The sequence below is a fragment of the Diadema antillarum genome, unplaced genomic scaffold (assembly GCF_040938485.1).
Source record: "Diadema antillarum isolate AM-2024a unplaced genomic scaffold, OU_Dant_1.0 scf00000009, whole genome shotgun sequence".
In the NCBI taxonomy this organism is placed as follows: Eukaryota; Metazoa; Echinodermata; class Echinoidea; order Diadematoida; family Diadematidae; genus Diadema; species Diadema antillarum.
In genome coordinates this window covers 2,086,069-2,112,489 of record NW_027270898.1, presented here as the reverse complement: position 1 = coordinate 2,112,489, position 26,421 = coordinate 2,086,069, and the positions used below count along the sequence as shown (strand labels likewise).

Genomic DNA, 26,421 nt, shown 5'->3' with positions numbered 1-26,421 from the left:
CAAAAACTAAAATGCAAAGAGATAGAATGAAATAGGTAGATTGATAGATAGATAGATCGATCAATTACAGACGGAGCAAGAAAAAGTGAAGAGTGGATGAAAAGGGATAGGAAGGACACATGGAGAGTGAAATGAAAAAATGGACATGAACATGTTAAAAACTAAGACAACGGAAAAATGCCCCTAGTTACAATGTACTTCAAAAATTATGTTAAAACATACACACCTATGCTCTCCCTTCCCTCCCAATTAAAAAGTGTTCATACACAAAATTCAAAGTGCATTTCACATGCCTCTGTACGATGTTACACCCCTCACAGTCCCTCACTTTTAATGAGTACCATTGATTTTGCCATCTTTTCTACTGTCCTTTTTGCCAACTTTTTCCTTTTTTCTCCGATCGACCTTGGCCTTTTTCTCCTTCTTATGCTCTTTGTTTTTCTTGTGTTTCTTTTCCTTCTTTTCCTTCTTTTCTTTCTTTTTGTGCTTCTTGATTTCTTTGGCGTCGTCGACTCCATTGCTTTCGAGTTTGTCTTGCTTCTCCTTCTTGGCTTTCTCCCTCTTCTCCGCAGCACCTTCGTCGATGACAAGCTCCGCTTCGCTGTCGCTATTGAGCGGCTGGAGTCCATTGCCTTCGCTCACGTCTTCCGCTGGTTTCTCCTCCTCTTCAGCTTTCACTCCGTTCACCAATTGTTCCTCCTCCTTCACTCCCTCTTTTTTGGCAGTCTCACCATCCTTTGCCTTGTTCTGTCTTTTCCTCGCTCGCTTCTCTTCTCTCTTCTTCAGCTTGTTTTTCCGCCTCGCCTTGGGCTGGTTCTCGCTCGCTTCGGCCGACTTGTCGTGCCTCCGGTACTTCCGCTTCTCCCGCTTCACCGGCGCGTTGTCGCGCTGCTGCGACAGCAGCGCCACCTCCTGCTCGAGTTTGGCGGCCTCGCGCCTCATTCGCTCCTCCTCAGCCTTCTGTACCTCTGCGAGGTCGTGATCCTTGCAAAAGACGCGCTCGTTGACGATTACCGTCACGTTCTCCGAGTGGATCTTGCAGAATGAGTTGGGGCATTCAACGCAGAGTTTAACTGAGGCCTTCCCGCAGATGTCACAATGGTGCCATGGACACTGCCACTTCCCTGCATGAGAGAGAATTCAGCAGGAATGTAAAAAAGACAGAAATTACTCCTACAGGGAATTAAGCACCAGTTACAAGCACATTTGAAAAAAAAAAATAAAAGAGTACAATTTTATTAGCAAAAATTTGAACAAAGGGAAGTTCTAGCATTGTGAAGTTTTGTTAATTTTTTGCGAAACAGTTCTCAAACAGTTGATATGAGTATGCAAATGAGTGAGCTGATGTAATCACCTCCCAATTTTCGACTGATCATGTACAAAAAATTGATGAAAATGAATTTCTATGCTATATAGTGTACAAAATATTATTCATAGCTGAATAACCTCAAAATAATGATCAGTCAGATTGGTGTATATTAGATTTTGAGCTTGGGTTACGATTGCATTAAAACAAAAAAACAAATTGCAAATTTCGAGACTTTTGTGTACAAAGTATATGACAAGTTATGAGGCAATGATATATCATCTCACTCATATACATATTCATACTGAATGTTCAAAAACAAAAAGTAATGACATGGTCATGAAAGCTGTTCCTTGACAGAGTATACACAGACAACAGAGATGGCTGTGTATTCTTTTGGTCAAGGTCTTTCTCTTTCCTCACGGTTAGCTGAAAATGTCTGTTAAAGTACCGACATTTTCTTGTCTACCAAGAGGGCAATTTTAACATATTTTCTTATCATGTGTGATCTTAGCATGAAATGCATTCTACGCAAAGCTCAAGTTCACTGTCCTGCACCTAATAAATCTAACTTGCAAATAGATGGCTGATAATTCACAAATTTGACTGACTGCACTGATCAAAATCAGTTTTATGAAAGTATTATGTGATTGTCAATGCAATAACTAAAGTAAATACAGTGTTTTCCTAACAGAGTTGATCATTTTGATGATTTGATTTATTGCACAGATCAACAATATCACTTTCTTGAAAGCATGAAATTAGTGCATAAAAGCTGTCTACTACAATAGATAAAATATGACTATAATAACACCCTATAATCACTACAAACTAAAAAAACAATTTATGCTCATGCCTTAGGAATTACTAATAAGATCCAAGAATGCACTAAACGGCACAAGAAATTTTTTGGTCAATCTGGACGAGGGAGTCTCACCGTAAGGGTGCTTGACGAGCCCCAGGCAGTCCAGGTGGTAGGATTTGGGACACGTCTTGACGTCGCACATGATGAGTTCTCCGCCCTCGCCGCAGCGGAAACACTCGTCCTCGTGCTTGAGTTTGGGCGGCCCCGCCCTGTTCCTCTTCCTCACCCGCTTCCTCTTCTTGTCCTTGGCCTGCTTGGACTTCTCCTCCTGGGCGGCAGCGGCAGCCGTCTGAAAACAGCCAAGAAGTGTTGGTACAAGTTAACAAAAACTTTCATTTGACCTTGAGGAAAACGAAGAGAAATGCCTTCTGAATGTTGTCCATCTGTTTAGAACTTTAAAATGTAATCATACTGGATTAATGATGAGAGAAATAATCTACTGGAAAACAAGATATTATTGCGGCATGAAATTCTTGCAAATTGGAGCCAACAGCCTGTTTTGCGGCACAAAATTATCACAAAATTGCACTGGCATTCCATGCCTTAAATGTAGACAAGAACTTTCGAGTGCATTTAAATTTTGCATATCTTGGCTGTCATGAAATTCGAGAAATGGAAATGAATCCGAACATTTCTGGTTTTACAGTACTCTTTACTCACTGTATGATGGTATAATTTGATGTTGAAATGTCTAATGTGTGAATATGGGAGTGCATCTTATTCACTATTAATATTATGGTTCATAAGGCATCACATATATTACATCAACCATTACCGTAAAGTTCCGTGTATAAGACGCACCCGTGTATAAGACGCACCCCTAATTTCGGACCTAAAATTTAAAAAAAAAAAAAAAACACGAAAATGTCCACGCAAATATTGCGTGTGTCATACATATTATTTCAGCTCAAAATTTCCCTAGAATGCAGCATGTATTTGCTCTATTTTTCGTTTCCTTTTATATTTTCTTTTAACGGTATTCATCGGACATCAACAAAATATGGAAGACGCAAAATGCGAGACTTGTCTCGGTACTCACTTGCTATTGTTTCGCCTTTAAATCATGGTACATGTGTCATGCATATCGTACTCATGAGTGTACAGTACGATCTTTGCTGTCATACATAGCAGAGGGTGTCTCGCTTATTGACGCATGTCAGACTGGAAGGTTCATCACGAAAGATAAGAAAAACATCAACAAGTGTAGCAGAGGGATCATACGGCAAGACGTACGGTGCGTACGGTAATTACACTCATGCACATGTTACCAGTAACATGTGTGTCTCTTGTACCATGCTTGTATGCACAGTGCTAGCCTTTTGCAAAAGGCAGCTCGCTATAATTTCAGCACACGCTCACAGAGAGCAATGGACTTGCACACACAGCGCGCAACGGGCAAGCGCGCTTCGATCCGATCGCTGTGTGCACGCGAGTCCATTGCAAAAGCCTCTCTGCAGCTGCTGCCTTTGCCAAAGGCTTGCATGCTAGCTAGCTAGCTAGCTACAGTGTAGCTATGGTATCCTAGCTGGCTTCGCACTCGTGAAATAAAGAGCAAACGAACGACATGGATATGCATGCATGCTTCACACATCGTTCATATTTACGGTGACATAGTGTCGATCCTACTCCGTATTTTACAGCTTTTGTCTATGGCCATATTGATACTAGCACATTAATAAGTTTTACGGTATCGGTAATTTAGTAATGATACCTGTACATCGCGTATTCCAGCTACTAGGTTGGCTGTTGGTAGCTTGGTAGACTGACATCGGTAGCATGTACAGCAGTGCTGTTACAGCTGTTGTCTATGGCCAGATTGATACATCGTTACTGCACAAGGCCGATGTAAGTTTATCTCGTATTTGCAGCTTTTGTGTGTGTCCAGATTGAAAGATCGCTCTTTTATCCGCAAGTTTTAGTGATTGCTTACCTTCCAAACGTCGATGGGCATACATGGCCCCAAGTTAGCCTTATAAAATTGGGTGTACATGACAGATTTTTTTTCCGTGATTCGACTGTACCCGTGTATACGACGCACCCCCGATTTTCAACGTTTTCCGACGAAAAAATAGTGCGTCTTATACACGGAACTTTACGGTAACTCATTATGTGCCATGGTGTAAACCCCCTGTGTGCCACATTATTCTGAGACAGCAACATAGTCATGCTTTGGGAAAACATTCTGCTTTTTAAATATGTGTAACCTTTATAGATTTTTGTTACCCTGGGAATTTAATGCGCAAAGTTGTAGAGAAAATGTGAAACTTTGCTTTGATGTAGATTGTATGACAAATCTATAATTGTTTTTCTTTCAAGTGACCAGTAGCTACACATAATTGTAGAGGCATGACTTTTGGACACAAAACAGTGAAAGAAACTTAGAATTTACTTGCAAATCCAGTATGGAGCACCGCTAGATAGTCAATCACCACATAAAATGCCAGCTACATGAGGCAGGAATGGAATTGCGACAGACGCTTCCATTGTGCTGAAACATTTGGCGACTTATCGATCTGTTTCGATGGGTTTGTGGGTTTGAGTAGAATATGCGAACGTAGCACATAAAGAGTTAACAAAGAAAAACAAAAGGATGAAAGTATGTAAAAGAAGAGCATGAAAGACTTATTTCACCTTCGGTCTGACTCCGATGAAGCCGCTGCAGTTTGGAGCTCCGCACTCACACTTCTTCTTCTCATTTCCCAAGCAGTCCAGGTTGTAGTTGAAGCTCAGCTCCGCACCTGTTTGTACATCAATGGAATCAGTATAATTGATAGAGAAATGAGGTACTCTGGATGGGGTGCATGTGATGACGGGAAATGCACTGCATGGTAGTGATGGGCATTAGGATGGAAGTGATTAAAAGTGACATGGTCATAAAAGTTGTTCCTCGACAGAGTATACACAGACAACGGAGATGGCTGTGTATTCTTTTGGTCAAGGTCTTTCTCTTTCCTCGAGGTCAACCGAACATGTTTTGGGGTCAGAGCAACATGTCCATGTAAACCAGAGGATGAACTGCACATCACCACTCACAAAATAATAATAGGAAATGCCTTTCATACAGGGCTATCGTGCACATTGCAACTGCATTCCAATTCAAAGATTTTCCAGGCTTTCAACAAATTGTTCCGTAATGGGGTTATTACTGAACTTTGCAGGTAAGAGATTAAAGCATGCAAATTCTTCAGAGAAAAAGACAATTTGTAGAAAGAATCCTACAATTACACACTTCTTCCCCTGATCATTCCTATCCAGCAAAGAGTGATAATGAAAACCTTTAAACAATATTGTAACTATAAATCAAACCAATTAAAAAAAAAATAAGATAGCTCTAAATTGGATATAGGAGAACAAGGGCTACCATTTTGGGCAGACAAAAAACAGATTGATGCATGGTAAAACAAACTGAGGGCAAAAGCCCACATATGTTCACATGGGGGTATCGGTACAAAATATGCCTGCTGAATAATTTTCTTTTTAAACAATACATTTCTCATTTTGGGTGTAAATGAGGCCAACAAAAAATATTTCACAACAAAATGCAGTGAAAACTTACTAGTTGACAGTACGGGAACACCAAACGAAAAGAAAGACCAAATGCAATAAGTTACACTAAATATGATGTCCTCGACACAAATGATGCTCAGGTGATGCTGGAATAGACACCATAAAACAATGCGGACAATCCTGGCTTAGTCATGATATTCCAAAGCTATTTTACACAAACTGTCCCCTTTGATCCAGTCTACTGCAGAACACAAAAGTGATATCTCTGTGGATTGGACGAAAGCAGAACACCACCACCACCACCTCCCCCCCCCCCCCCAATCCCTTTGGACAACGTGCCTCACTGTGGATTGGACAAGATGTTGCTTACCTGCCGTGATGTTCCTGATGGCAAAGAGCCCAACCCGTGTGTCACCATTGACCGTCCATTTTTGCGTCTCGCAGTTGGGCTGGCAGGAGTGGTTCATGAAGCGGGACAGGTTGCCCTTGGGGCCGGCGTCGATGATGCGGTCCTTGTCCAGCGTCAGGAAGTAGAAGTCGGTGATGTTCTCGTCGTGCGCCTTCTTGATCCGCCGCCGGCACGCCTCCTCGTCCACCAGCTCGCCGACGTACTCGTTGACGAAGTCGCCCTGGTGGTTATCGCATGAGGAAGCCAGATTTGGAATGGACGATCATCACGACAGACAGGGCATCAAAGATAATGACCCAAGAGAAGTGAATTGAGCTTGCATTATGATGGAGATGTGATCTTCTTTACCCAGTATAGCATCATCACTGTTATCACTGCTATTTGAGGGTCCTGCCATTACATTCATTTACTCCAGCCTGGCATGATACTACTGGACACAACAGCTTTTCAAAGGATAAAAGGAACAGGCAAGATAATGACAATAATAATACAGACTCGCTTAATGAGAAGAAAGTCGGCCATGATAAATATTACTCTTCCGAAGGGCTGTCATTATCATCACCCCAGCATTAATAGGTACCCAATCATACAACTAGCTTGATAGGGACATCCCAGATAACGAAGCATGTTCAAGGATGTAACCAAATTGGCAGGATTTCTCTGAGTCTTATTTGCATAATACTTAAATGCTCTAGAATGCATCACAACACAGATATATTTTGGGAAACACTTGTCATGCATGCTGCTGTCTTTGGCTGGTGTTCTGCAGCCACGCCCTCACAAAAAAAGAAAAGAAAAAAGGATCAACTAAGTGAGTATACTTACCTTCTTTATGTCCACCATGCTAACCAGACCCCAGCCTCTCTGGCTTGTCTTCAGTGGCACCGAGTCTGGGTAGAGCCTCTTCTGAAATCGCTGGTTCTGACACTTCTCTTTGGCTGGGCACACCTGCACATACAATTGTAACATCAATTGGTAAATCTAGTTCTGATCTCTCACTACGAATGATAAAAGGTCCCGGCGCTCCTCTGAACCGTTTTGGCAACTGCTTGAAACAGCTGGACAGCCAATCAAAAACTATCGGTAGAACGAGCAAATGTTTTCAAATCCTTCGACAGAATGAAAGCGATTATTTTTCGTGTTGCTGTAAACAGCAGGGCTCGACTTCATACAGGTTGCTGCGACAGCAAAGCTTGCCGCAATGCCAAGTGTCATAATACTGACAAGAATTGTGATTGGCTGTTGCTACAAGAAGTTGCCATTCTAGCAATCATTGCTTTTATAACATCTTTAATGAAATGAGTCCATGAACATCATCCTAACACTCTGATTGCACGCTACATAGATTCAATACTCACATGCCTTTATAGTATGCAATTATTTGTAGCCCTTATGTGCTGTTACACTTCCCTCTCAGACAAGACGTTTACACTCTACATGAACATCAGGAATTCCAACCAATATAATTGAATGCCAGCTAGTCCAGGACTACTAGATTCACTGAAGAAAAGATGCTTGAGGATCACCTGTATAAGAGGCAATAAATGTCACAAGTAAAGACATTTAACATGAAGTGCATAGGCAGTAAACACTTCATGTATTAACATTAAACACTCTGTGTAGTGGCAATTAAATACTTGATGCATTGGCACTTAACACTTGCTCAAATCTTCAAGGACCTGTCTGCCTTGTACTGGATAAATGAAACTGCGTGTGTGTCAAACGGTGTTAGTTGCCATACCTGTGGATGGCACTCTATAAGCAGCATTCTGTTGAGACAGTCGACGTCCGGCCCACAGGGGTTGTCCATGTCTAGTGTGCATTCACACGCCTGGCACTGACTGATGTCAAAAGCAGGCATCACTACATTTCCCACTGGTCTGTTGGTCTGGGAGGAAAAACAATCTGTTAGGAATGCTTGTTACAGCACACATGAATCTGTTTATGGAATGACCATCATATAACAGAAGTACAAGCAACACATGGCTGTCAAAATCACCATTAACCCATTGAAGACGAGTCTTGAGTATACTCAAGCAGGTGTCTATGGGAAATGCATGTTGTAGCTAAAGAAGTCCATCCTCAACAGGTTACACTGTCATCACAGAGACTCCAACTCTCCCGCCGAAAACCCATTTTTTGCTAAATCTCCCGTTCTCCCGCTTGAGATTTAATTTCTCCTGCCCTGGCTCTGTGTCTCCCGCTTGAAATGATTTCTTACTTAACGTCATCGTATGTTGAAAAATAAGCCTGAGATAGCACGAGAGAGCATCTAGAACGCTAAAGCTTCCAGGGCCCTTAAGCTGGCCCTGGACCCTGGCCACAGGAACTTTGCGCTTCGCGCACATCAAGTTTGAGTCTCCTGTTTGCTAGGGGTTTCAGGCGGGAGAATCTCCAGATCAGAAGGTGCTTGGGGTTGGAGTCTCTGTCATCATTATGTGTAGATCATCATAGCCATCAATCATCATGATGGTTATAACTACAATCACAATCACCATAACATCAACAGCCACATTTATCACCACCACCATGATCATCATATTCTTCATTATTATCATTGCCACCACCACCAGCAGCACCATCATCATCATCGTCACCACCACCACCACCATCACCATCATCATCATCACTACCATCACCACCACCATCATCATCACCATCACAACCACCATCATCACCACCATCACCATTATCACCATCATCATCATCATCACCACCACAACCATCGTCATCATCATCATCATCATCACCATCATCATCATCATCATCATCATCATCATCATCATCAACATCATCATCATCAACATCCAGTGCTTACCTTGATAAATTTGAAGGGCGCAGGCTTCTTACTGCTGTTCTCAAGCTCCTTGGCGATCTTCTGTTCCTTTGACGCTTTGAACTGTTTGTACCTTTCTGATGCCTCTTTCAGAGCTGGGCAGACAGAAGTTTTGAAGGTATGAGCACACATGAATCAACAGTAGCTTATTATTCACTGCACTGGGAAAACATGCACATTCCCTGTGTCTATTTCTGTATGTCAAAGAATGATACCTAAACTAAATATGTACTTTACCATTCATATTGAATCCTATTTGAACCCATGCTCCTCATGATCCCATTAACAAGTGAGATATAATGCTATGCATCCTATCAATAATATACTCTCTTTCCAAAAATACAGATTGGAACCTCAAAATGTTCACAGTGGTTTTACATTGTTGTGTGTTTTATTCAGTATATCTGTCATGACAAGAAAAAGAGAAACCTATCTTACTCTGGAAACATTAATTTACATAAGTGAAACAACATAGTACTATAGATTTGACTGCTGGTCTGAGACATACATGCAAAACCGTGATTCAAGAAAAGGTATTGTTTTGGGATACCACATGTCAAACAAAATTAGTGAAATTCTACAGATCATCTCATCATGCATAAACCAATCTTCAACACTTCTTTTACAATGGAATGAAAACTGTATTGTTTTTGGATACCACATGTCAAACAAAATTACTGAGAATTCTATGGATCATCTCAACATGCATACACCAATTTTCAACACTTCTCCTGCGATCGTATGAAAAGTAAAATGCACAAATGTAATTGAGGACAAGTTTTTGAGGTACACAAATCAATGTACCAAAGGATTCAACTTACCAATATTTTGTGTTGGTATATTGAATAAGGCAGTCTATTAGTGATGCATTTATGGCATTGTGCCTTTGACGCGACTAACCTGCTTTGAAAACAGCTGCCAGACCCTTGGCATTGGTCGTTTCTCGACTCCCCTTGTCCCCCTCCAGGTAGTCAAACACACGCCCCTTGTGGGTCCAGAAGTAGTCGTTGGAGCCAAAGAACTTGACGGGGAATTCCCCCACCTGGTGAGTTTTTTCCTGGATATTCTGAGGAACGTCCTTGGGGTTACACACCATTCCTGGCCACCACCTTGTGAACAAGGGGGAAAAAATTATCATGCTGACAGACAATTTTGTCAAGTAGAGAATCTAGCTATCAAAACTTGTTGTGTTGAACAACTATAATTTCTCCTTTCTTTAATATAAATATAATTTTATAATTTCTCTTCTTTAATATACATCTAGCATGATGATATCTGCATCTGTTACATATACAAACATGTGTAATACCATAATATTCTTATTTTATTCATTGATATTCTAATGAAACTTCTTCCACTCTGTTTGTCAATAAGGTTTAACTCTATCTGTAGCAGACCATTCAAACAAGGTATAGCTTCTTAACATACACCTTGATTCTAAGGTGCTCCTTGAGGTGAACCTTTTCCCCTGGCGGACAGGCCCCCCTCTTCCCTCCCTTCCTCACCTGTAATTACCCAGTTTGACCCAGATGATGTCGCCGTAGCGGGGCCGCTTGCCATTGATGCAGTCCCGGCAGAACCAGTTGCCCTCCGGGACGCTGTCGTAGCCCAGACACTTGGGGTGATAGGCTGCCGGGCAACTCTCGCAGCAGATGAGGTCGCCTCCTGAAAGACAATGAAAGAAAGTAAGGAGATGAGGAAGATCCAAGCAAATCAACGAAACTGGAAAGCAACTCTTAATTGAAAGTTAGAGGGGTGAAAAGTTTGCAAAGACTTGGTAACACCTTGTAGCTCCTAAAGTAACTTAACATGCCTGAAATAGGGTCTTTTCAAAAATGTATTTGCCAAATTTTTCCCTTATCCACAACATTGAAAACAAGAATACGACATCACATCAACAGAAAATCAGCAATAATCATACCAAAAGCACCTGCAAAATGTGCAGATATCACATCCTGAACAAATCAGATTCTTTGCACACATAATGAATCCTCCAGAAAAAGCAAAACAAAATGTCAACTACAAGGACTGAGCTCCTAGTCTCATCCTTGCCCCCTCCCTCAAAAATATGAATAAACTAGAGAAGCATTCTGAAAGCGCAAACCTCTGCCATGCAGCTCATTTCCACCACTGATCTTGTTCTTCCATAGAGATCAGTGATTTCAACCCTTACGTATGCATGCTGAAAATAGCCCGTTTATTTCCCAATATAGAAGCCTTTTGTTTCGTCATCAATTCCAGCTGCGCTGTGCGCCTTGCCCTAGCAGAAACTAGAGCATGCACTTTAGTGTGCATACGCAAACCTCAAAAAATGCGCAGCTTGAACTCTAAGTTCATTGACTTTAACTGCCAAAACATTGAAAATCCTTCATAAAATCCATAAAAATTCCCAGATCACTACCAATATTGAACCATTTATTTCTTGTGTCATTATCAATCTTTCCAGTAAGTTTCAGACAAATCTGTTCACAACTTTTTGAGTTATTTTGAGAGTTATTTTGCAAACAGACAAACAAACAAACAAACAAACAAACAAACAAACAAACAAACAAACAAACTACCAACAAACAAACCAATGCCCATGAAAACATAACCTCCTCCCTTGGCAGAGGTAACAAAACAAATAAAGAAAGGTGACAGCGCCCCCTACCTGAGGAGCAGGTGAAGCACCAGCTGACGCTGACATGCGAGTGGTGCTTCTGGGACTTCAGCGGCTGGAAGTGGCGGCTGCAGACGATGGAATTAGCCGCCAAGACGATGCTGCCAGCAGCGACGCAGGTCTCCCCTTGGTGGTAGGCCGTCGGGCAGCGGACACAACGCATCAATCGGCCTGATTGTCAAGGATGTAAGATGTAAGAATAGGGTTTAATCAGAAAAAGATAATTTGTTTTTCTTTTGGAGGTAGCAATGAATAAGCGAAACAAATCAGGTGGCCCAGTAACACTTTGAAACAGCAAGCTACATTTCACAAATGGGGGCCCAGTAGAATCCAAAATTTTTGCACAATAAAATGAATAGTAATAAAATGTTTTTTTTTTTTTTTTAATCAATGAGCAAGTCCCCTAACCTATACTGATGATTTCCACTGAACATCCTCTGATAACTCCACAAGATTGTAAGCATTGAGACATGGGGAAAGGGTTAAGTTCTACTGGTGATTTACCTTTGAATGACTTGAAGCTATTGGGATTATTTTAAGACAAGGGGGAGGGGCAAGTGTTACTGGTAGTTTACTTCGATACGACTTGACACTCTGAGCTGGAAACATGGGGGGAGGGGTGAGTTTTACTAGTGATTTACTTTAGATTGACTTCAGCTCCTGGGATATTTCAAGACGTGGGGGGTGAGTGTCAGAGGTAGTTTACCTTGAGACGACTTGGTACTCTATAGAGTTTATAACATATGGGGTGAACTTTGCCGGTGATTTACCTCTGGTTGACTTGGCACTCTTAGGGTTTTCGGCGAAGCAGGCATGGCAGGAATGTAGCGGACAGGTGAAGCCGCGGTGATCAAACTTAGTGAGGGGAAACTGTCGGATGCACGCCTCGTGGTAGTACTTGCCGCATACGGGCACATGACATCGCTTCACGTTTTGGTCCGACTGTTTGCACTCGTAGCATGAATGGACTCCTAGATAGATGATGATGAAGATAATGACAGTGATGAGCAAACTACAGAAAAACGGCAAACAAAAGAAACTAGAAATGTCGCTACAGCGACTGGTTATACCCCCTTCAAACAACATTTCATAAGCTTTGGTCAAAACAACATTTCATAAGCTTTGGTAAAAAAACTGAGGAAGTAGTTAAATCCGCAAGATCTTTCCTTGATCTTCTGCCATTAATATGCCGTTACCATGGCAACGTACTTTCGGGTACTGTCGAAAAATGGGTCTTGCACATCTACAACCAAAGGCACACATCTGTACCAAGTTTCATGGAAATTGGGCAAAAACTGAGGAAGTAGTTTGCAACACAAAATTCTCCATCATTTTGGCTCATAATATGTGAGCTGTTACCATGGCAACATACTTTTTGTCACTGTCAAGAAATGTGTCACGCTGACCTATATCCTAAGACAAACATTCAATATGAATTCCATGAGAATTGGAAGAACACTGATGAAGCAGTTTTGCCATGAAGCATTTTGCCCTATATTTTACCAATAACATGCCGTTACCATGGCAACGTACTTTTTGCCACTGCCGAAATATGTGTCTTGCACATTAACATATTCAGATGAACATCTGTACCTAATTTCATAAAAATTGATCAAAAACTGTGGGAGGAGTTCGCGACGCAAGATTTGTACCCATTTTTGCCCATAATATGCCGTTACCATGGCAACGTACTTTTGGGTACTGTCAAAAAATACGTCTTGCACATCTACAACCCAAGGCACACATCTGTGCCAAGTTTTATGGGAATCAGTTGAAAACTGAGGAAGTAGTTCGCGACGCAAGATTTGCAACGGACCGACCGCCCGACCGACCGCCCGACCGTCCGCTGATTCCTATATACCCCCTTCAAACTTCGTTTGGCGGGGGTATAAAAAAGAGAGAAAATTCTATATCAGTATATTTATTTCTCGTTACATCCTTGATGCTTTACGATTCCATATGATCATCAGATGAATATCACTTTTGATACAATTACAAAATTGTTCAGGCTGCGAGTTTTTACCCAATTGACATACCTGAGATGCATTCATCACATTTGAAAGACCCAGAGGGCGCCATCTGGAGTCCAATGCAGTCCAGGTGAAAGGCCCCGCAGCAGCCACCTTCACACAGCAGCAGCTGGCCTGGCCGTTCACAGACCTTCCCCACAGGAAAGAAGGCAGTAACAGATTGCTAAATTGAGATGGCTTGTCTAGGCTCACATCAAACATGTCGAAGGTCATGTCACAAAAATGGTGAATCTCCAACAGTTACTGCATATATGCATTTTTCTAGGAATAAATTTTCTATCATATCCATCAAAAAACATTTTCGTACTGTCAGGAAGAAAGTTGAATTGCATCACAGCAGATGAGAATCATCCACATATCTTTAAACACACGACAATGATTGACTGGTGGCTATAGAAATGGCTATCAAGACTTGATCCCTTTTAGATAAAATGATGCCTAAAAGGCTGGCCAAATGGATTTCAAAACCCAGCATCATTACAACTAATGGATGTGATTTGCATCCAAGTACATACTTCCGTAATAAATTAGCAGCACTGAGGTTTAGTACACAAGGGTCTACACCTTTATAATATCCCAAGTTTGACTGCTGCCTAACCTTTGTAGGCACAAATTTGAACACAACGTTTCATCTATTCATGTCCCTCTATCTGTGATTAAAAATTGGTATACAGGAGTGCTAGGTATTGTAACCGCTAACATTTTCACCCTGATTATTCTTGTGGGTACTCAGCCAGGTAAGATGAATTTTGTCTTTCATTCTGCAGAATTAACAAAACATACAAAAATGTTAAATATAACAAGCAAACAAATTTCTCATGCATTTTGTGCTACTTTTTTGTCCACAGAATGTGTGAAAATTTCCACTTCGCAAAACATTTCTTTTTACAGAAATTAATAATAGCAGGGCCCTTTCCATAACAGACAATGAAGAAAGCAACTACTGTATATGCTGAGTAATTCGCGAGGCTTTTATTTTCACAAATTTCGCGAGTCGAGTGCTATTCACCAATTTAAAAACACACGAAAATATTAACTCTTATCCTGGACATAATGTGATGTGCACGCATGCATTTCTCTGTTCAGTACTGTACTCCACAATCGCGAATATAACCCCTCGCAAAATTGACGGGAAGTCCCGATTCGAAAAAATTAGACTTGCTCTCAAGTATATGGCGTATACAGTATCCTATGTAGGTAAGACTATACTGTTCATTTTCATTACAGTAGTACATGACATAATACATTTCATGCCTTTGATCACATAATGGCTCTCATGTTTGCAATGAATGAAGCGATTACCTGGCACACATTCTCCTTTTTCGCTGCTCCCCCTCCGGGGGCCGAGCGGTCCCTGCCCGAGCTGCTGCCACTCACGCTGCTGGTGGTGCTGCTCCCGTTCTGAGAAGCAGCGTCGGCCTCTGAGCTAGCTGCTGAAATCACACGACAAGCGAAAAACATCGGGGCATGGTGAATCACTGTCGCTCGGTGGCACATCTGTTTTTTTGCAGCAAAAGTGCTTGACTGTGTACTTTGAATATGGGTTACCACCGGAGTGGAATGGAGTACTGTCACATCAAGGCTCTGTGTTTTGGAAAGCCCTTCTCTGGACAGTATTATTGTCCTCATGAACTTACACGATCACTTCAAAGGGATTTTCTACCATACATCTGTGTGTTTGTTATTTTGCAATGGTAAAAAGTGTGTGAAGTTTTTTTCAATCTGTCTGAGGGGTCTACATTTAGCTGTTGTGAAATAGGTTTATAATGTATGCGCACAAATTACATGCAAATCATTGATTAAATGTTTGTTACAGCAACATAGAAAAAGAGTGTAAAATAGAATAATGCTATCTACATGATTAACTGACAATGACACTACAAAAATCAACTTACACTTTCATTTACAAAAAATATTTTATTTCGGTTTCATTTCTTTCATTCAGAATGATCTCTCAGCTCTACACTTATGTGAAGAGAATGGGAGGGGGAAATAGTGCATTTTGAAGTCTACATATTAAGGATATTTGTGTGCTAAGTGATTGTTGAGTGTGGACATACAGCTCTAAAGTAGCGTGGCTGTCTTTCTTGGCTGATGTCTTCACTTCGAAATAAACTAGCATTTCTAGCCCCTTTCATAATTTTTAACAGCATTCTCTTCTTACTGACATTAGTTTAGTACCCTGATTCTTGCTTCAGACAACTGAGCCCAGACAGTCATTACTGCTAAATTACATTTCCATAAGTATGTTTGCCCTGTTTTTCCCTGTTTTCTTGACACAGGTGTGTGTGTTGATTGTTGAATAGCCATGGTGCTTGAACTACCCTTGTACTCAATAACCAAGCTGCAAATCTGAGTAGCAACATATTTCATTCATGAATCCATCCATGTCCACACTTTCCTCTATCAACGTCTTGAAACACCTTACACATAACAGATCACGCCAATCAATATTGCGTCATTCAGCTTACTAAGAATACAACTCTACCAGACTACTACCAACACATAAAACTATACACATCTTCTACTTTACTCATTGAGAGTCAGAGCACAATATTCTTCCCTCCTTCACCATTCATGTTGGCCCATCTGTCTTTGTGATGTCCATCAAATCTGAAGACATATTAAAATCCTCCACGCATGTATCCTAATGCACTCATTTTTCTGAATCCTCAATTCTTCCAAGCCTTCCCACATGCTTCTGCACTTGACACATTCCACAATCTGTCACAATCCCTAACACATACATGTATCTATATTTCTGTTCTCCACTGTTCCCGCATCTACAAATAATTGTGCTCATATCACAAGCTATCAAAAACTTATCCAGTATATACCGGGTAACTTGCTTCAAATTGAAGATCCCTCCCTCTTATTCAATGGCAATCAGTACCACTCATCCTTCTCAACTCATTCATTCGAACAATTAACCATCCTCTGATCCATAAGAGATCCATGTACACACTCAGATCTTCAAAACCAACGAAAAATTAATCCTCTATCATTCACTATCCACCTAGTACTTCATCTGATTTATTCAAATGATTACAGCATTCATCCAATTCACATGAGTTCTAATGTTCAATAAAGACACACTAAATCTCCCCCACAGCAAAACATTCATCCTTCTATCATTCGCCATCCATCTATCCCATTCTATCATTCCATTCATTTCTCACTTTCATCTTTCTCCCTTTCCACCAGCCCTGCACACACATCACTGAACTCCATACAGCTATCCTTCCAACTCTGCAATCTATCCGTCCATTGCTATATTCCATTCTAGTCCCAATGTAGTTTTACACAAAATTTACTCCCGCAAAAAAATAGAAGAGAAAGTTATTCTAAGTGAGACCAAGACAGCACAAAGAGGCAAGTAAAAATAATGTCATGCATTTGGAAAAAGCTGCAGTTGACCATCTGCCTGATGGTCATCACTTGCATCAATCAGTTTTCATTCATATCACCTCATTGCGGAAAATTCTGCTACATCGCAGTCAGTAGAGTTTGGTTTATGATCACCTTACTGTATGTTTTTGCAAACAAAGACTGGTATATCTGTACGCCACAAAGTGGGCAATACACAAAAATGAAAGATAGTTAATGAGGCAGGTCAATATCAAACAAATCATAAAACCTTGGCCTATTCATGAACCTGGCTCTGCGATTTTACCCCCCCCCCAAAAAAAAAAAAAATAAAAAAATAAAAAAATAAATAATAAAAAAATAAAAAAATAAAATAAAATAAATAAATAAATAAAAAATAAAAAATAAAAAATAAAAAATAAATAAATCTGCATTTGAGCAGAATTCAAAATGGTGTATTCTGCTCACACACATATTGCTTGTTGTACCTTCAAGCTATATGAAGGAGGTCAACAGAACACGATTTTGTTTTCAAACAATTGAATATCATCTAGTTTTCTTCCTAATCTGATGCTTTTAAACACATCCCAATTTGATGCATCCATACAAATATAGATCTAATAATGTCAAGCATTTTAGATTCTTAGAGGTTTTGTTAATAGTTTTTGTATCTAAGTTACTATGCAACTGCACTTGATTTGAGGGTCAACCTCCCTAATATTCAATTCAACTCAATGAAATTAAAATGCAATCTGCGGGAAATGCATACAACACAAAGAAATCAAACAATGGCACGCTCAAGAAAGCATGAAGCAGAAAAGAAGCACAGCATACCAGCAAAATAAAAATGAGTTAACATGCTCATGCAACAACAGCAGATGTTGATCCCAAAGAAAGGTCAATCATGCCATGAGGGAGAACCCTGCCTTTGAAAATTATATTATGAGATACTCTAATACCAGGACTTTCCAAAGAGCTTGATACTACACAAATTGTAAAATAAGGGTATAGCAAACAACCCTGCTACCACCACACCACACAAACCTGCCATTCACACCACACCAGCTCGCAATCCACACCTAACACACCAAAAATCTGCTCAGCACGACCCAGCAATTCACACAGCACCAATGTAGAGTCTATCGATATTGTATTTAGGAAAAGGGGGTATCATAGAAAATGAAGAAAATGAGAGATGACCCCACACCCAATGAAGTGAGCAATACAGTGCCAGTCACATCAATATCACTCCAGGACCACGTGTACTACTCATCCACTAAATCTTTGTCATCCTCACTGAATTCTGCACAACTCCGACATAACACATTGAGTTGAGTACCGATATCTGCATCTCCTTACCACTTAAACATTTAGGTGGCTCAATTTTAGAATGTTTCCAACTTTGCTGACACCGCTGTGGTGTATGATGTGTTCAATGCTTGACAACACACCCCAGTATAAACAAGTCTGGATAATTATGCTGTTACAATCAAGAGATCAATGAATGAATACCACCATGCTCAACATAATATATCATTCACACACTACTGTCTAACTATGGGAATTATTGAATATACCCGGTAAAGTAAATCTGATCACTCACAAATTTCTTTCTAAAAGAACTTACTTGGCATTCATTTTACCCCTTATTTTGTCGAAGCTTCATATTCACACAATATTAGAGACTCTCGTAGCATGTAGGATCAAGCAACTCAACACTTTTAGAAAATGCTGTTTAACAGTGCCTTATATATCATCTACTCCAAAGAGATTACTTTCTGTACTGTAATCTCACTTTCATTGAACTTCTACCATTACAACAGCACAGAGAAATTAATCTCTCTTAGGTACTTTGGTGCTACTATCTTATTCTTATGGGGGGGGGGGGGTGGACAGAACCACACCATACATCGTTTTTTTTTTAAATCTATGTGATGCCACGCACTATGCATACTAAAAGCTCAGCTGCAGAAGGGCATTAACTCTGGACACTTTGTACAGCGTTAACGCCCTCCTACTTCTAAGCTGATCATACCACTTATGGTCACTTATGGCCGGTTTTTACTTGTACCATGCCCTATGATGCAATGCTTGAGATAGATGGAAATTAAATGCATGAAGAGATGCATGGCTTGACAGATGGGACGATGGATGGATGGATGGACAGATGAATTAACAGATGGTCTGTCTACACACAAGTGTCCCCATGGCAACTTTGACAAAATGATGAACATTAACTAAAGTATGTGGTGGAGAAACTAATATGGGCTGCGATATGCTACTCGCAGCTACCTACATAAACCTACATAACTCACTCTTGTGAAAAGTTTGAATAGCCAAGACAGTGTCTGTCAACCACTTGGCACAACTACAACTTACAGTTAACATTGCATTACCTGAAATCTCGGCTTTGGCTGATGGTACGAGAGCTCATAGCAATGTGCGACACGGCAGATGTCATAAAACCTCTTCCGAATAAAAGTCAAATGGATTCAATTTGCACATGATTTACTGCTTTTCCACAGGGAAAACCCCTCCACAAAGTTTTGAAGTTGAAAAGTAGGACCTAATGTTCGAGAAACCGAGCTCTGACACAAAAATATATGGTATACTACCACACATCCTGACCAGTTTGGCAAGTTTATACCCCATCTATCGAATTTGGGTCAGTGCAAAAACAAAATGCAAAACACACACATTCACATACACACACACACACACACACACACACACAAATAAAAACAAGAGAGACAACATGGCACCATGAGAGAGTACATGCATGAGCTAATAATAATGCATGGAAACAGTGAGTCAGTTGGCAATTAGTACAAAGCAACAAGTCTGAATGCAGGCAGGCACACAAGATCCCAGCGAAAACTACAATAGTTACGTCAAGAATCACCCTGTTGTGATGCAACACCAAATACGTAAACGAGAGATCGAGAGAGAAAGAGAGAGAGGGAGAGACAACCGTACAAAGGCAACGGCGACTAGTCACATTATGTAATCTAAAAGAAGAATTTTAATGGAAGTTTATCCTTCGAGTTCACAATGCGTTCCCGAATGTATGCCAAGCTTAAGACCTGATTTCCGTGCACACATCGTGTGTTACATCCAATTTCATCAAGAATATACATTTATAAGTCAAATTTGTCTCATTAGCAATCGCTTTGAAATTTTCTCCCTTAACGATATTAAGACATCTTCTGCAACAATGATCAAAATAGTGACATGCTTCCTTTTAGCACCAACAGCCAAATAAGTTAAAATAATCTGGTGCTATAATAATGATATGTCGGCTCAAGAGACATACACAGAGAATATCCAGCACTTCTAACTTTTAGGTTGGAAGCACAAAATTTCTGAATAGACTGCTTTGAGGGGTTTCACTATGGCCCAGGCTAGATCATCAGTTCTGTAAGGACATTGTCAACTTTGGACACTTGAGATAAACTTCCTGTAAATCCTCATATTATTTCTGAATTCCTTCACATTTTAGAATCTGAAAGACTATCCTTACTGTACAGAGTACCAGTCATTACGCAACGCTTGCTGTACTGTGCACTTATCACAACCTCATTACAATGGCATTTCATCACACCTCCACAATACCTGGTAATAAATAAGTAGAATAAGGCTATGTAATGGCTAGACTTTCAGTGTGGACATGCCTATGTTACAACCTAAGCACAATAGTACAAATGTCTTAAAACTACGATAATTTTAAGAGCCTGTAATCTGACGAGAATCAACATGAAATGGGTTTATGTACAAATACATACAGAAGTGAATTAATGAAGGCAAGCACACAATTCCGTGAAACCAAACAGAACAGTACACTCTGTTTACAAGCATTCTGAAATGTATACAAACTACTTAAATTTGTAACTCACAATATTTGAATCTCTGCTAAAAATATAAATCAATGCATTTTGCTAATGTCACTTACATGATATATATACTTCAGTTAGCATATTGCAATGATTTTTATCATATCTAGCTGACAGAAATAATACTTCCTTTATCCCTAGCATATTCTAATTTACAACATGATACAACATAAGACTGACTCAATCAACTGATCCAAAAATGAGCAATGAAATAAGGCAACTTTACTTCAACACAACTGTTTCAGGCTACTCTGTTACTAAAACTTCACGATAATGAAGAATCATTTTCACGGACTGCCGTACCTCTACCTTTGTACATATCTCCATTATGTGCATACCTCATAGACACTGAACAGTCTACCAGAATATGAACACATATCTACAAAAATAAGGAGAGAATGAGAAAGGGGAAAGTAAAAATGTTAGATATGCCAAATGGGCATATGTCCACATGTTTTTAGACATATATCTTTTATTTACAGATATCATATGAAACCATCTATTGATAAGCTAAAACTAAAATTTTCACCAAGATGCTTACATTCTAACAGCACAAGAAGAAAAAAAAAATGTCATAACTACAGAAAAATTACAATTTACGTTTAATCTACCACTTTCTGAAGCCCACATATACTTGCTGGGTGAAGGTAAAAACAGACACGACACATTTCTCAGTGCTATATATTTTCCAGTTACGAGAAAAGCCATTTACTGTGTGATAAGCCGCTTTGCGATCTTGCAATGGTGAATCTTTTCCATCATGTAGAGAAAGCCCAAACTACAGCGTCGCACTTACAAAGATTCTGACAGAAAAAAACTAAGAAATGTATATCTGCTTGATGTATCAACATGTGTATCACCATCTGAAAGACACCTCATAATAAATCAACCCACTTTCCAAGCCAATGCCTATACCCATCTTTTAAGCTGCGAATCAACATGCCAACAGGATGTTTGTCTATCTGTCTGTCCCTCTCTCTCTTTGCTTTTGGCTTTTCTTTTTCGCATGAAAAGCGCATGCACGCACAGAGCACCTTGCATAGACAGAGTCATACATCATAGAAAGCATACTTACTTTTGAAAAAAGGCCACTAAATCTTGACAGCAGGATAGAGGTAGATCTAAGTTTGTAAGAACAAAGTGCTCAAACACACACATGCACTCAAATAATGGAAAAAAAATTCTTTCAAACTCAACACACAACTCACACGTTACCTGCTGTCGATTTCAGAAATGAAATATAGCTCATATTGATAACAGATTCCAGATCTTCGGAGTGAACTGGTGCACTCGCGACATGAGTGAGGATGTCAAACGCTAGTTTAGTATTGTCCTCATTCAAAAGGCATGATTTCTATTTCTTCTCCATTAAACTCTGTTCTCAACTCTCAAATAAAAGACTAACACAAGTGCACAACATACCTACTACAAAGCATCTATACATCCAATATGATCAAAGCCGTAATGTTTGATAGGGCCACTTTCATCAGTCTTATTCCCCAACAGAACATCCCTTTCCCCATAACCATCTATGCTGATAACTAATTTATTTTAAGCAGAATCCTGTCTCTCTAGGAATTAAGAGTCTTTGTTAAATCTTTACGAAGCTACATTAAAAAAAAAAAATTAGAGAGACAGCAAAGGGTGTTTCATTTGTTTTTTCGTGGTCTCTTGGTTTAGAAGGACTAGTAAGGTACTTTCACTTGCCTCGGATAACCAGAAACAAAGAACAACGAAGCAATGCCTCGCTTACAACGCAACCATTTTCAAGTTCAAAACTGCCAAGCAAGCAGAGTGTGGTGCAGGTGGCCAGTGTTGCCACACTACAAAGAATGACAGGCTCACAGGCATACACATAAAAAAAACACACACTCACATATGCACTGATTACATAAATGCAGGTACAACTTGTATGCACTTGATCATATTTTATATGTCTATAAACCTAACAGCTCTACACACCGACTTCACATGAAAGTGGGCACTCAATGCAGCTATATCTGCATAATGTAGAACAAAAGGCCTTCTGCAAAGCGTACAATCTATGACATAAGAAAATCGCATTCAACATGAACCGCAGTCATCACATATCATCACAAAGTGTTTGTGTTTATGATTAGGTGGTACACACAGAGGTCAATTTACAAACAGATTTACACATCATGTACGCTTACTGACAAACAAACACACACACACCATATGATTTCTCCTATCTCAAAAAATGGCACAAGAAAAATAAGTCCTCTTATATCAAATATATGGTGGAATACCACCCACGCCAATACAAAAAAGAAGAAAAAAAAAAGGTTACCTAGGTTATCTAGCTTACTGTCACAATCTCCTGAACACATTCCTAGTTGTAAGAAAAACAACTTTACAATAGGCAAACATGACACCACCTTTACAAAAGCCTTCCATTTGATGGCAACTACTCAGTGAAGCACAGCAGACTTTGATTCTCGAAAGCCAACGCACGACTGAAAACTGGCAGAAAAAAATTCAGGAATCAACAGCACGCATCCAGAGCTACCAACTAACTGATGCTTTCAAATTGAAACCTTGCCACAAACAGTCAGGAAATGCACTTGTACCACAAATTCTCTCTCTCACTTAGCAGCATAACCTTTCTTAGACATCAAACTTTCTCTGACATCAGAAGATGGACACTACCAAATCTCTATTCCTTTCACACACACACATACACACACAAGTACAGACAGACATACAGACAGACAGCTACACACACGATAATAATGCCTTAGTGGCTAACACACGTCAATATCTCGGCAATCACAACGCCACTATCTATGTTGTGTTCTACATATTCTGTGTAGCCCTTTAACAAGAAACTTAATTGAAATTGAATGAAATTAATGTGTCTGCTTTAAATATCAAATTTCAATTTTGAAATCCAGTGGACCCTCCCCCCCCCCCCCCCCCCCCCCCCCCCCCCCCCCCATCTGTCTGAAAGAACCGAAGAGGACAGACAGGGACAAATGTGTAATGGTATGTTGAGACAATAGTGGCAATGGACAAAAAAGTTGAAGATAGCCTCGGCCCTATAATACTGAAACTTTATACTAATCATGTCACTTAATTTGGAGATGTGTCTGATTATTTGATTTGGAAAAGAAATTGACAGCAATTTTTTAGCAACCGATGATAGCATTTAATGTTAAAGATTTAGATTCTGGGTTCTTTCACATTTACATGAGGCAGCATGTAGGGCAGGGTATGTAGACATGAATTCTGAATCTGCTTTTTTTGGCAAGATTAAACTGAGAGCATGATGGGCCGGTTGAAGGCAGCATAAGATACCCTGCGACTACGGGAGGTTTAGGAAGAAAGAGGAATGATCTTCGTTATTACCGCTGTGAGCTGGGGCCAGGCTCTTGTTGGTGTCGCCGGCAGACTGGATGGCGCCGGCGATGAGGTCGGTGTCGATGATGAGACCGCCCTCGTCATCGTCCTCCTGCATCTCGGCAAAGTCCTGGCTCATCTGCAGAATGGATGCCAAGAGGTCAGGGAATGGGGTTTAATTTAGAGGGGCAAATGGTTAGATGACACATTACAACAGCAGGCCATGGCAAGTTAGCCTGTGCTTATGATGAGCAATGAAACAAAATACTAGTGAAGTGAGGAGCATAAGGAAGCAATCAACTTGTGTCTGTCGGTCAGATAGTACCAAAGATCATAAAGCATGCCCCAAGATGAATTACTCATTAGGTTTGCTTCCTAAAATGGTGCCAATGCCCATTCTTCAGTTAAACTGCATAAGCAATTCATCTAAGCACTTTCAGAATCTTTGGATACTAGTAGTACCAAAGCAATCACACATGCAATATATCAACAGCAGAAACAAAACCTGACAATTCTATCAAACAATACTATCACCACACACGATTTTACAGAGATTAACATGTGAGGTTACTTGGAAAAGTGGCGTGCATGCATGTCTAAATACAGTCAGAACTATCATAAAGTTTGTCTAAGATAATGTCCTGTAACAAGAGATGGCAAATTAATCAATTCCTTACAAAAATCTACAACTGACTTTCATAACAAATGCAGTGCCTCAATGCCACAGAGTTTGAGAGAGTCGAATCGCTTTATTTTTGTTTTTTTTCTTTCCTTACATCTGATGTGATGGCCTGCTGTTTATTGGCGGCACTGCTCTCCTCTCTCTTGCTCTGGCCTTCAGACTTGCGGCTTCGTTTCCTCTTAGAGTGATGTTCGACTGGTGTCGTCTCTGCTTGGGAGGGCGTGGCTGCAGGGGCACCCTTCCTTGACCGCACCCTCTTGCCAGGGGTGCCCGATGACCTCCCTCTAGGGATTGGGGCTTGTTCTTGGTGCTTAGCCTGCTCTTCAGACGTCTTTTCCATCTTTAGCTGTTTGATAGCACATATGATGATCCTTCCTTTTTATTTTCTTACAACTCCAATATTACACTTTAACGCTGACTTTTAACTGTTGAACATAAGCCATGCTATATAATACTCAGCGGTTTATGACATAAACATGATTGCAGAACTCTCCTATTTCATTGCCTATAAATACCCTGTCCATGTCCACACTTCCATTAAAGTGTACTAATACTTCATTTACTGCAAGAAGACTGCATTGACAATGTGAGCGTTGATCTCTAGTACTATGTATATTTCTGTTGTACGACACCCATTTCTTTCATAAAAGCAGCATTTTTTAGTCACTGCGTGAACAGGGAAATATGTTAAAATGTTGATGTTTGACTTTGACCCAATGACTTTCTTCACATTTCTTCCCTCTGTATCAACGTTTATTTGAATAAGTCCGAAATAAATGCTTACTTATAAATATCTTGAAGGACAGATGGATGAATGATATGAAAACATATTTCAATAATGGCATTCGAACAATGTCTCAACAGTAGTTTGATAAGGCTCTCAACGAAACTAGTACATATCTTTTTAAACTGGAAGGATAGATGGACAAATGGACAGTCATAAAGATATACTTCCTATAGGCATTTGGATAGAAAATTCAACCTTCTTTGATAACTGTGTAGCTGCCTACTTGAAAAAAACATATTAAAGTTTGGACAGAAATCAAGAATGTACTGCATGAGGCACAGATGATGCATACCTTGAGGGTTTTGGTCAGTTCAGGGGAATACCCCAAGCTGGACAGGTCTGCTTCCTGGAGTTTCTTGGAGGGCTTGGACTCCCGCTTGGACCTCTTCAGAACTGGGGGGCTCTCCGAGTCTTGACCTGGTGTCAGTTTCCTTTTCCTCTCTGCAGATGGTTGCAAATCAGTATGCAGCAGTAAAGAAGAGTACAGTTTGCAATGTACATAGTTCATTAATAAACATGTAGCACCCAAACAGATCAAGCTATTATATGTATCTTGTTGTATCAAGGTACATGGCATGAAAAAAGAAAATCTCAGAATATTGAGCTGCATAAACTGTAAAGTTGAGGTGAAATGATTTTCTACGTTGAAAAACAAATACATTTATCTGAACATGAAGTTGACAAAAACAACTTGCACAAAACCATAACAAAGCACTAGAATGCA

General features: G+C 40.1%; 1 protein-coding gene across 1 annotated transcript in view; it reads right to left on the bottom strand.

The window, feature by feature from the left end:
• Window positions 1–330: 330 nt before the first annotated feature.
• The window catches only part of LOC139719720 (histone-lysine N-methyltransferase NSD2-like), a 31,127-nt gene continuing 5,036 nt past the window's right edge, over window positions 331–26,421 (bottom strand). The window contains exons 4-19 of the mRNA XM_071631116.1: window positions 25,990–26,138; window positions 25,005–25,256; window positions 24,238–24,367; window positions 14,915–15,033; window positions 13,619–13,742; window positions 12,353–12,553; window positions 11,574–11,753; window positions 10,429–10,588; window positions 9,824–10,032; window positions 8,906–9,018; window positions 7,829–7,975; window positions 6,913–7,035; window positions 6,049–6,307; window positions 4,803–4,909; window positions 2,244–2,460; window positions 331–1,124 (exon numbers count right to left, since the gene is read on the bottom strand). Of these exons, the coding sequence (XP_071487217.1) occupies window positions 331–1,124; window positions 2,244–2,460; window positions 4,803–4,909; window positions 6,049–6,307; window positions 6,913–7,035; window positions 7,829–7,975; window positions 8,906–9,018; window positions 9,824–10,032; window positions 10,429–10,588; window positions 11,574–11,753; window positions 12,353–12,553; window positions 13,619–13,742; window positions 14,915–15,033; window positions 24,238–24,367; window positions 25,005–25,256; window positions 25,990–26,138 (3,284 nt within the window). The remainder of the gene's footprint in view (window positions 1,125–2,243; window positions 2,461–4,802; window positions 4,910–6,048; window positions 6,308–6,912; window positions 7,036–7,828; window positions 7,976–8,905; window positions 9,019–9,823; window positions 10,033–10,428; window positions 10,589–11,573; window positions 11,754–12,352; window positions 12,554–13,618; window positions 13,743–14,914; window positions 15,034–24,237; window positions 24,368–25,004; window positions 25,257–25,989; window positions 26,139–26,421) is intronic.